This window comes from Cyprinus carpio, chromosome B6, assembly GCF_018340385.1.
Source record: "Cyprinus carpio isolate SPL01 chromosome B6, ASM1834038v1, whole genome shotgun sequence".
NCBI lineage: Eukaryota > Metazoa > Chordata > Actinopteri > Cypriniformes > Cyprinidae > Cyprinus > Cyprinus carpio.
In genome coordinates this window covers 15,515,752-15,527,702 of record NC_056602.1, presented here as the reverse complement: position 1 = coordinate 15,527,702, position 11,951 = coordinate 15,515,752, and the positions used below count along the sequence as shown (strand labels likewise).

Here is an 11,951-nt window from a genome sequence, read left to right as displayed (position 1 = left end):
CAAGCTAATCAAGGTCTTCAGGATTACTAGAAAATTACAGGCAGGTGAGTTTGGAGCTAAATTCTGCGGGACCATGAAGGGTGATAGTTGAGAAACCTTGCAATATTGTCTGAAACTGTGTTGAGATTTAAACCTGCAAGTTTTCAGTATGAAAAATTATCATTAAATTGTCTAGCTAGTAACTATTTAATATCACAATACTCTTTAATTTTATATGCATTCTCATTTGGCTGTTTTTATTTCTCCACATTTAGTTTTTTTTATTTTAGAAATATCAAAAGAAACAAAACTGATCATTTAAAGAAATATAACTGAACTGAGAATTCCACTATGCCTCCTGAGTTATGAAAGATCAATATCTGAGGTATAGAATTTTCCTCTGGGTGCTAAAAAACAAACAAAAATAGAACAGCATTTCAGCTCTACTTCTTATCTGACATGTCAGAAATCTCTCTTCTTCCCTGTTTGGAATGGAATGCTCTAACATGTTATACTCTACCAGGGGGCAAATTCCTCTTGATGTTGAACTATGAAGCTTTGAATCAATTTGGCTTGCAAAGCGTTCCAAACGGTTTAAACTTTTGTCTGGTGGTTAGCTCTAATTTGCCTAAGGCAGTTAAATGTCCTACCCTGCATCCAATATGCCTATTTTCCTTCTAGTAGGTGAAAAACAGTATATGAAAAGAGTACCATGTCTGTATTCACAGTAGGTGATACCCAGATGTCTTAAGACTTCCACCGAGATTGCTTCAAGAATGCTTCGGCAGAGAAGCATTGTTTGTTTCACCTCAAACGTAGTACCTACTCAGTAAGCAATTTTGGATGCACCTCTCGAGTTGAAAGTGAGGTCACAGAGGCTAAAATTAGGTCTTAATTTTTTTTCCAGAATTGTATTCTAAGCATTTGGTTAATCATTGTGCTTTCATTATGTATTTATAGCAGTTTGGTCTGTGTTGCATATTTTTTCCACGTCTTCCATTTTAACATTTGCGCGGTTGATGAGAGGAATGTTCTTTTTGCGGCTTTGAGAGCAAAGCTGGAATGCGGCCTCTCTTCATGAAGACTGCTTGCCAACAGTGAAGCAGGTGGCAGAATTGTTTTGCTGTTGTGAATAAGGCTCCCTTGTGTTCTGAAAGAAAGATGTCATTCATGCCAAAGAAGGGACACTGATAAGAACAGCTTGTGCAGACTTGCACATGTGAAACATCTCAGGAGGACACAGCACTCATACCTCCATCTAAACACATCTGTCTTTACCATTATCAAGACATAAATCAGCCGACACATTGTCTTTTTAAAGATATATATTAAAGTTTTATTCAAATTACTGAAATGTTAAATGACATACGAAACAATTCCCCATTCTTGAAGTTCACAGCAACATCCAAATATGGGTCAACCAGTTTGAACTGCGTATCTACATTTCACGTTGCTAATGCTCATATTTTATTATATAACTTAATCGTAATGCAAATCTTTGGCATGTTCACATTACTAAATACCAAAAAGTAAAATAATACACAAAATATATTAAATTCTCTCGTTTCAAAACAGCCCTTTCTGTAAACAGTCCAAGTAGTGAACAAAACAAGCATGACTCCCCTACAAAGCATTGACCAGCAAATGCGTTGTATCAGAGTCAATAGGAAAATAAAAGTAGCATTTAATGATAGCGCGAAAGGTTAAATTAACATGGTATGATACTTATTCCCACATAGATAAGACTGTTTGTTTTCACGGTAACCTTTTATCTAATTTTCCCACCATAATGCAAGTGTAGTCTTGATTGCGAACAGGCAGAAAAGTCTCAGAGATCAAGGCTAGTCACAGTCGCTACATTGGAGAACCTTCGAGTCACGAAATCAAACCAGCTATGGCAGCACTACACAAATAAACAGATCCAAAAAGAGGATGGTAGTCTAAATGCCAGTCGTTTTGTACAAGGCTAAAGGTCAGACTGCAGATAGCCTTTTTCCTCTGAGCAGGGACATTCCACTATGGAGGATTGTGGGAAGATAAGCTCCGGCTTGTCTGGGAGGGAGTGGCAAGCGTGGTGGTTGCAGTTCTGGGCGCAAAATATTAATAATATGGCATCTGAAACATCAGCCCCCTGTCCCTCCTAAGGGTAACACTTCCCTAAGTGTCACTAAAAGAGCATATACTTATCCACTGTCCCCAAAAGGAGGCATCCCATTCCTCTACTTAAATCTGGGAGCGAGAAGCACCCGCTGTCAGTCAGTTATAGTAAGAACACCAACTGTAATGATAATTTAGTCAAAGGGAGTGCTAGTGAAGGTATTTACCCAACTATTCTGGTTAATTGTCTAATCCCAGGCCTCCAGGGTCAAACTGTATTTGGCCTCCTACAATCCAAACTATTCTTTTCTTGATATTTAAGGATGAAGCAGTTGCGATGGTACATCTACTATACATGGAGCACATAAAGCTAGATATATATTTGTCTGTGCTTTTATCTAGGAATGTGGGATATAGTCTTACATGGGTCGGTATACTTAGTTGGTTAAACAACAACAACAACAACAACAACAACACTGCCCTTGGTTGCTCCTCAAATGAAAAGCAAATGCAAAAACAAAAGTTTCACAACAGTGGGATATTTCTTGCTATTTCTCCATTCTGTCACACAGTCAGCAGCAATACTCATAAATACAAAAGAACATGTACAATGTGTTTATAAGCACTTAAGAAGGACTGTGGTAGCTTTTTGGAGCTCTGTAGAGTACTGTCCAAGTACCTCACATTCAGACCATACGTCTCACAGTCCAGGTTGAGAGCCAATAGCCGAGAATGAACACTGTCCTTTAATGTGTGGTGGAACTGTCAGGAGAGCTCAGCTCTCCTTCACCGAGGATCAGGTTTAGGTTACTCCCACTATTCGTTCTTCTTTCTGTCTGATGCTTCAATGGCGAGCTCTTCTCATAGCATGCACAGGATTCTCTTGATATGGTTGGTCCTCAAATGGACATCCAATGAGAATCTTCTGTGTGTAAGAACAGCAGGCAGCACCAAGCTGAACACCGTTCATCTCAGATGAGAATCTCCACCATGTCTTTTTCAACAGTGCCGCTGATCTGGTTTGTGTTGAGAGCAGTGGAATCTGCAATGAAATACAAGATCTTTAGCTTTGTTGGCTAATGCCTGGAGAGCAAACAAGGCGGGAAGTTTTACAAAACTTTGACTATGTTTTGTTTGAGTTCACTCCCCAATCGCTGCTTTGACATGGTGCTCAGGTTACTCTTTAACCACTCTGGTTCAAAAGGGCAAATATGCACCATCATTACAGAAGTTCTAACCGTTAAGCATTGTCTTTGTCACCTGATACTACATATTAGATTTATCACATTGTATGTCAGTCAACAGAACAGAATCAAACTACTCCAGAAATACCAAATAAATACTGTAAGTGACAAATAAAGATGGGTTTATGCACGAGTTTACACACCAGAACTGGGAGCAATGGAAGATTGTGGAGCTGGTTCTGTTTTAGGGTTGGTCTCAACTGAAGGTTCTTCACACTGGGTGCTGCGGTCTCGACACTGGGTTTTGGCTAGCGGATGGGGCAACGGGGGCAATGACGCGGCTGCCGTCTGGTCATCCGAGAGGCTTTTCCCTAAAATTGCAGACAGAAAAGGAAGCAGTTTAATTACCGGTTCCAACATAGGCATTCCACCACGCAAACATTTGCCATCCTGTAAACTCCCTTTACTATTCTGGAGGATCTATTCTAGAGAATAGCAAAATGCATTCCGTTTCACAAGATGTAGACTATTTTGAGAACACCGGCTAGTCGCCGCACTCATTTTATTTCGGTTGGCACATTCTTTCTTGGCGACATTACATAGACGCTAAGTAAAGAAGCTGCCAGTTGTCCAGTTGAAAGTCTATGTAATTTTTGGTCCAGATATGTTACAGACATATAGCAAGGGTGTCCAATCCTGCTCCTGGAGGGTCAGTGTCCTGCAGAGTTTAGCTGCAACCCTAATTAAACACACTTGAACCATCTAATGAAGGTTTTCAGGACTGCTAGAAACTTTCAGGCAGGTGGGTTCCACTGGAAACCACTGGCTATGGCCCCAATGCTCACCTTTGGTTTGGGTGCCGCTGGCTGTGACAACCGTGTTGATGGAGGGAACGGATCGAGCAGGTCGCAGGCCTTGCTCCCGTCGTGACCGCTGCTGCATGACCTTTATAATGGCATCCTTCTCCAAAAGTTGAGCATAAAGCGCCCGAATCCTGATTAAACAAACTTCTTTGAGATACAGCACATGGAGACTACTGGAAATTTTGTTAACAAATTTTGATTGACTTTCCAGTTGTGGATAGAGAATGTAAGAGTGGACATACCGGTTTTCCATCTCCTGATGTCTGTGGTTAGGGGACGGCAAGTCCTCATTGAAGCTGCTATTGGGTGAATGGCGAGGTGAATGGTTGATGATTGTTGTATCCCTGAAAAGAGCATTACAGTTATACAAAAGTTATACAAAATGTCAAATTAATTCCAATTTTTTGTCCATTTAGGCAGGGCTTCTATCACTTCGACTCACCTCTGAGCTGCAGCAGTAGCAGCGGCATCCATGGCGAATTGACGCATTGTGCTCTCCTCAAGATACTTCTGCTCCCAGCGGGTTATGTCAGCCTCCAGGGCCAGAACCTGCTCCTCTCGCTCCCTCAGCTGCTGATGCATAGATGACACGTTAAGGTCCGAGTAGGACCCAGGACTCGTTTGCTGGGCTTGAGACTGCCACTGAAAGAGAAATGAAAGGTTTACTTGTCAAGGCCAAAACAGAATTTTCTCACCAGTTTGGTGAACAAAAGATTGTCTTCTTTTTTATTGTTTTCATTTTTTTTTTTTACCTGTTGTGCTCTCAGGCTCTTCAGCTCTTGCTCCAGTCTGGTCCTCAATCGTAACTCCAGCGCCTCCCTCTTCTCACATGCCGCCTGCAACTGTGCCAGGGCGCTCTGCATTCTCTCCACCTTCTCAACGTAAGCTCTTTTCCTGCGTAACTCTTCTTCCAGCTGCCTATTTCGTGTCTGAGCGGACATCAACGCTTGCTCCAAGGCTTCTCTGCGCCTCTTCCATTCTTCTCCTGAGACGTGCAGATTCTGCAGCTCTTTTTCCAGACGTTCCCGCTCTCTAAGGTGATCCTCATCTGTGGAGAGAAAGAGACAAACATTGTGAGAACCATGTACCACGACAACTTACTTCAGTAAGGGTACAAGCAATGCATGCTGTTCACTCATCATGCCTAGTTGTTACACAGGCCACAAAATGAATGACCGTGCAGCAGCACTGGGGTGTGTCCAGAGCATTCTCTTGGCTGTAGTCTCATTCTAACCAATTCTCAGGGGATAAGCTTCCCACAAAAGTCTGGAACAAAAGAGGCATGCTTGATTTACACATGTCTGTCTGGGTTTGCAGGGGAGTGGCCGAGTTTCTGCGTGTCCTTTGACCTACACTGCAGACTGCTTTAGAATTCCCAGATTACAAAAGCAATTCAGTGGATTCCCATTTGGGATGCTGAATTCCGAAATGCTCTACGATGGCTCACACTAAAGCCCAGCTCACTTGTTTCTGGGTCACTTTGAATGCCTTGTGAGATGGAAAACAAATTAGACAGCAATTAGACTTCCATTCTGCTCCTACTCTGATTATACAACCCAAAACAAATGCCTTTGGAAGGAATGCAGACTTCCTCTTATCCACTTACGCACACAGGCACGTCTTTGTACCAACTGAATCTCTGGAATGCCTCTGAGGCAGGCAGTAAACATGTAAAGCAAATAGCTCCACAAGGTCATAAATGTTAACTTATACATCGTTAGAAGTCTTTAGAAATGCTGAATCGTGGCTTGGACATGCTTATGTGTTGGCTCACAAGAAACATTTAAACATTCAGGCTTTTTGTTTGCACAAAACTGTTCTGTTTCACACTTGGAGCTTGGAGAAAAACTAATTTTAATACACAAATATGAAAGATAACTTCATACATCAGTCCTTGGGGAATAGAAAAAAAAGACCATTCCAAAAGAGTCAAATCAAATGCTGAACAACAACAACAATCCCTATAAGGGTTAGCAAAACAAATCTAATTTACCCTAACACAGCTCTAAATTCTTTAGCACTAATATGCCCAAAAATGGAGAGCCAGTGCATAGGCCATCAGAAGGGGTGCTAAGGGCCTCAGAAGCTGAACTAGTGGTGGGGGCTGTTGGAAAGCATTCCAGGAGGACGGAATATCCCAAAATACCTGAAAATATTTCAGGAATCCAGGTCACATTTACTTCCAGTGTTAATAATGGTTGGTGGTCAAATTCTAAAAGCAACTATCTGAGATGCAGAATACAGCGTGTACCTAACCAGATATTCACTGAACCCTACATGGCACTTAATTTGGTTAATAAAGTTTTTTTGCTATGGAACATTTCAGCTTATCAAGAAATACATCAAACCAAACGCTTTGTCAGGAATCACATCAATGATAACTATGCAGTGCATTATTGTTAGAGGAATGCATCGTTATGCCTACAACATAAACATTAAAAGTCAATGGGAACAGCTGCGGCTGCTCACATGGTTGACCGCACTGTCCACACATTGGGAGAAAGATAATTTATGGTGAAGCAAAGGGGAATTCTTACTTTGCTCAACCAGTTTGGCGAAGGCATGCCGACTCTTGTCTTCAACTTCCACGGCTGCTCTCTGTTTGCTGGCTGTTTCCAGGCGGTCTAATGTGGGAGTCAACAATTAGTATTAATCGTCTCATACCTAAACATGTAGCTCATATTTAAGACAATTACTCAGCTATGTGAACCATCTTACCCCTGAGATCTCTGTTGAAGTCATGAAGTCGCTTGATTTCACTCTCAAGCTTGTTCCTCATGGTTTTCTCAAGGGCTTCTCTCTTTGCAGATCCCTTCATAAGAGTCTCATAGGCCTCCGATATCCTCTGAATCTCCAGTTCAAGCTGAAAGAGAGGGGAAAGGCATTTTAATATCTTTAACCTAAAGGAACTCACCAGTTTCTGGCTCTCATTCCCTGTCACTATAAGTAAAAGAACAAGGTGGGCATTATGTTATCCGATGAAGGACGGATGTCATACAAATTTGAAACAACATGAGGGTGAGTATACAAAAGAATTTCCATTTTTGCGTCAACTATACTGTGTTTCATACACCTAAACATTATAAGACAATGATCAGAGAGCAAGACTGACAGATAGACAAAAACAATTCAGAAAAGAAAGGGAAAGAGAAAAGAATGTGCTTGGCTGAGCTCATCCTGGTGCTTGCCCACAAGTGAATCACTCTCATAGAGCTCTTCAGCGACTGGGAATTGAATCAACATTCCAGAAAGAACACTTATGAGTCCCAGGTGTCTGCACATTCATCTCCCTACAGGGCGGGATGCCAAAGGCAAATGTGGGGAACAAAGGAAAAGTGCGTGTTGAAGGCATACCATTCAGAGACAAGAACAGTACTTCACACTATATGCACCTGTATGGCATTTGTGATGCAGAATATGGCTCATGAAAGAGCATTTTTCCATAACGATTTAAACGGTCGTTACAGAAATATCTCTGATTTCCTTGAATCACAGTTCAAAATTTTACTCTAACAACACTATATTCATTTCATCTAGGTAGTTAAATTCTTAAGCATGACCCTGGGTGCCATGTGGGGTTCTGTTCAAGAGTGAAAGTGAAAGGGGCCATTCAGTCAGGGAATCCACAGCTGTGGGGTCTGGTTGTTGCTTTCTGCAGTTCAGTCCGTCAGCTGTGGGCTACGCAAAGCCCTTTCTTCATTGACGGACACTGAGATGAGCGAAGACATCTGCTCCTACTGGCATCCCATTGGAATCCTAACAAAGAGGGCAACAGAACAACACAGGGAGGCCATTCCCCTTTGGAGTTGTCTGATTTACAATTTATCGCGACTTGATCTTCATGATCTACTGTTCTAATGCATTCTTTTAAGAATACAGTTGTTCTGATTTCAAGAACTAGAGAATGTGGAATGTGGAAACTAAACTGAAATTCAATCTATGTTACGCCACTGAATGACAAATGCAAGGCCCAGTAAACCTTTCCAAAACAAACGCACAAACAAAATAAACCCGTTTTTTCCCCTTGTTCTGGCATGACACTCTGGTATTTAAGTGATGCCATTATCACATTACAAAAAAATGTTTGGCATTGCAGGCATGGGTGAATTCAGTGTTGTTTCACATGCTAAATAAGTTACTGGGAATTTGAACTCAGGAAGGAGTGCTTTTCAAATTAATTCGAAATCCTTGTGATCTTCTCCCTTGCATGCATTCCTACTCAGCGAGAGGGCTAATCTCCTTAGGCAGCTAGAAGACACCAGCACACAGTGATTTCTTGTTTCCATAGGTCCTTTCTGAGATCAAAATCAAAGGCCACGGCTGCCTCTTTTGCATCAATGGCAAAATGTGGAAGTCATACCAAGAATATAACTGTTTCGGGAGGTTTCTAAGAAGGTACAAAGTGCTCTATCTTACCTTCTGTAGCCTTGCTGCCTTCTCGCTGTAGCTCTCCACTTCTCCTCTCAGTCTTTCGTTCTCTTTAATGAGCTGCTCTACTTGGCAGTTGCTCACCGGGATGCTGTATCCTCCAACAATGACATCCTGACCAGCAGGGGTCAACGTGGGCAGGCCGCTATGGTGGGGCGTTTGCGACTGGGTTGGAAATAACCTGATAGAGAAAAATATAAACCGTTAGTATGCCAAACCACCCACAATGTACCTATATGTAATATAAATGATCAAAATATCAGTTGAATGTACCTGTGATGCTGTGAATGGAAAGCAGGGGGAGGCTCTTTGTAATAGTGCCCATGTTCCTGTGAATGACTAAGCATATATCCAGGGGATCTGACCATGAAGGGGTATTCCGGGGGTGGACCGCGTTGGTCTGGCTCATGCATCGACCTCTCGTTTACAACAGGACCAGAGTGGTTATTAGAGAGCTGGGGATAGCTATGCGATGAGCTCATGGGAATACTGTCACGGGCACAGTTCCTCTCCAGCGAGAGCTGCATGAAGTGTTCGCTGAGCGAGCGAGCATGTTCTCGCTTCATATCCCACACTCTCTCTTCCTGCTCGGCTCCTCCAACCACACCAGGGGTCTCCAGGCTGCCGTGCTGAAGCCCTACCTGACCTCTCTGGTAGGCCAGGTACTGTGAGTGAGCCTTTGCTTCCTCATAAGTAGGCAGCTCCTCTGTGTGGAGTTGATAGAGTTGGCAGATGGGACTCTCTGAATGCTGGTAGTCCCCCTGGTGCTCTTGGCCCTGGGGCTCTTGCCGGGTGGACAACTGGGGAGAAAGCGATTCCTCTTGCGTTAGGCTTTCCAGGGACGAACGAGGGCTTCCTGCACCTCCACCGCTGCTGCCTCCACGCAGAGCCTGCTGCTGGATGGCCAACAGAGTTGGATCAGTAGGGTTTCCATAACGGAGCTGCTCTTGAATCAGTCGGTGCAGCACCGTGCCTGACGAATCCTCTGCGGTTCTCATTTCAGTCTTTGTTTTGCAGATAGTAATCAATGATACTGTGTTAGGAGTTTTTTTGGGCTGGACTGTGAACCTGGTTTGAAAAAAAGAATATAAATATATATAATTAAATAAGGATTTCAAACGCAATCCTTGCTATTGCTCATCTATATTGCAACACTCTACAACAGCAAACACCAGTGAGGGGTGCCTCACTCCACATGCTTCTAGCCTCTGCCCATAGCAACACCACGTTTACCCAAAATACCACTGGCACCATCCTACAACCCCCAACATGCACTGGGTTTCCTCTTAAGTTTATACATTTTGATTAGAATTAAAAGTAAAGGAAAATTGGGTAAGATCAAATAACTTTACAAAGTTGCTAAATTATTTCCTGCTGCAAAGACAAATTCCTATCTAGTGTCTCACCCTTGTTTTACAATCACAACTGTAGTAATACATTGAAATATGCCAAATGGACCATTATAAACAAGGGGATATTATAAAGTGTGTTTGTTCCTCTTTCTTTATTGTAGCTAATCCTGAATGTGGCACCAAAGATGTTGTGTCTTCCACAAAAACATTTACATTTATGTATTCTACGAGTCAAAAACTTTGGATTTATACAATATGGCTCACAAAAAAATTCATAAAATCCTATCGTACACATACAGTGTATTAAATAAAAGCATAGTTCACTGGTAGACACCAAGCAATGTGTCATAAAAAAGATCGTTTACAACAATAAGCTACTTTAAAACGTTTTAAGAACTCACCAAATCACAATCGCATCACGATCGGAAGTTAAGGACGACTTTCTGTACTCGTTTATCTGTTTAACGATATAATCCTTAAGGAAATTCGTTGGGTACGGTTTTTATTTCCATGCGTATGTTTGAGCTGCGTGCGCGTCTGGAGAGCTCCTCCAGCAGACTGAGCTCAGGAGGGGAGGGGCTCTGCTAATAAATGACCGAGCTCCGATTGTTCACGGCCCCTGGAATGCGCGGAATGTGAAGGCTGCGAGTCCCTCGGGGATCAAAAGCAGTTCCGCTTGTCGCTCGGCCCGCCTCCTCTCGGCGAGCGAAGGGAGAACCGCTCGCCCCCAAGCGGAGCGCGCTGCTGAAGGGGGGCAGTGCGCGGGACAAGCGGAACTGCATTCAGCCCCGTGCGCATTTGTCCTGCTTCTTGAAGGCGTTTTTGTTTGTAACGGTGAGAGGAATGCAGTAAAAGTCGCAGAGATCTGTAACCTTTGTTGTTCTGTTTTACTACGCTTTCTTTCGAAGTTTCAGTGCGCTCATTAAATCCACTTGATTTATGTACACAAAATATCATGGAGAGTTTGTACTTTTATGAATGTGTTACTTTGACAGATTATTTTTCATTTTACTGGTCTTTCTATATTGTTATACTTGGCTGATTTGCAAGTCTTAAAGGGATAGTTCTCTTAAAATAAATAAATAAGACTTTAACGATATAGGAAGTTTTTATTCATAATTTATTCAGCCTCATGTTGTTTTAAGCATGACTTTTTCTATGGAACACAAAAGATGTTGGGCAGATTTGTAGGGACTAGCCTTAGTCACCATTCACTTGCATTGTAAGGGGGAATAAAGCTGTAAAGATAGTGATACTATGATTCTCTTCTTGAAGAAGAAAGTCAGGCAGGTTTGGAACAACATTAGGGTGAGTTTTTCATTTTTGGGTGAACTATTCTTCTAAGGTACACCAAATGCTTTATAAGAGAAGTGTTGTGAAGTATATGTGCTAAAATATGTGACCCTGGAGCACAAATACAGTCATAAGTAGCTCAGGTATATTTGTAGCAATAGGCAACAATACACTGTATGGGTCAAAATTATCCATTTTATCTTTTATGCCAAATAATCAATATTAAATAAAGATCATGTTCCATTAAGATATTTTGTAAATGTCCTATATCATAAATATATGAAGAGTTTCTTTGCAAGTGCAAGAGTTTTTTTTTTTTTTAATTTTCAAAAATCTTTATTATTATTATTATTATTATTTTATCATGTTTTTATTTGTGTTACTTAGCAGAATTTTTTTTAGCTATTTTTACCTAGTCAAAATAACCCAAATGCAGTTTGATTGAGAGTAATTGGAATGAACAATAAAAAAACATTATTTATTAGTTATTTGTTTTTGCAAATGAACTCTTCATATCAAAACTTGATTTTTGATTAGTAATATGCATTACTTAGGTCTTCATTTGGACAGCTTTAAAGGCGATTTTCTCAATATTTAGATTTTTTTTTGCACCCTCAGATTCCAGATTTTCAAATAGTTGTATCTCGGCCAAATATTGTCCGATCCTAACAAACCACACATCAATGGAAAGCTTTTTTTTTTTTTCAGATCTAAAATTATGTATAGAATTAAATTTTTTTTAACAAAAATTACTT

At 41.4% G+C, this 11,951-nt stretch overlaps 1 protein-coding gene across 1 annotated transcript; it reads right to left on the bottom strand.

Moving 5' to 3' along the window:
* Positions 1-1,289: 1,289 nt before the first annotated feature.
* Positions 1,290-10,602, bottom strand: LOC109091253 (angiomotin-like 2a). The gene is made up of 11 exons (XM_042725845.1): positions 10,305-10,602; positions 8,825-9,619; positions 8,540-8,732; positions 6,842-6,986; positions 6,661-6,747; positions 4,876-5,171; positions 4,566-4,765; positions 4,366-4,467; positions 4,106-4,254; positions 3,464-3,631; positions 1,290-3,118 (listed from the first exon to the last, which is right to left on the bottom strand). Exons 2-11 carry the CDS (start codon positions 9,547-9,549, stop codon positions 3,048-3,050), a joined length of 2,136 nt encoding a protein of 711 aa, XP_042581779.1. The 5' UTR covers positions 9,550-9,619; positions 10,305-10,602; the 3' UTR covers positions 1,290-3,047.
* Between the last annotated feature and the right edge of the window lie 1,349 nt (positions 10,603-11,951).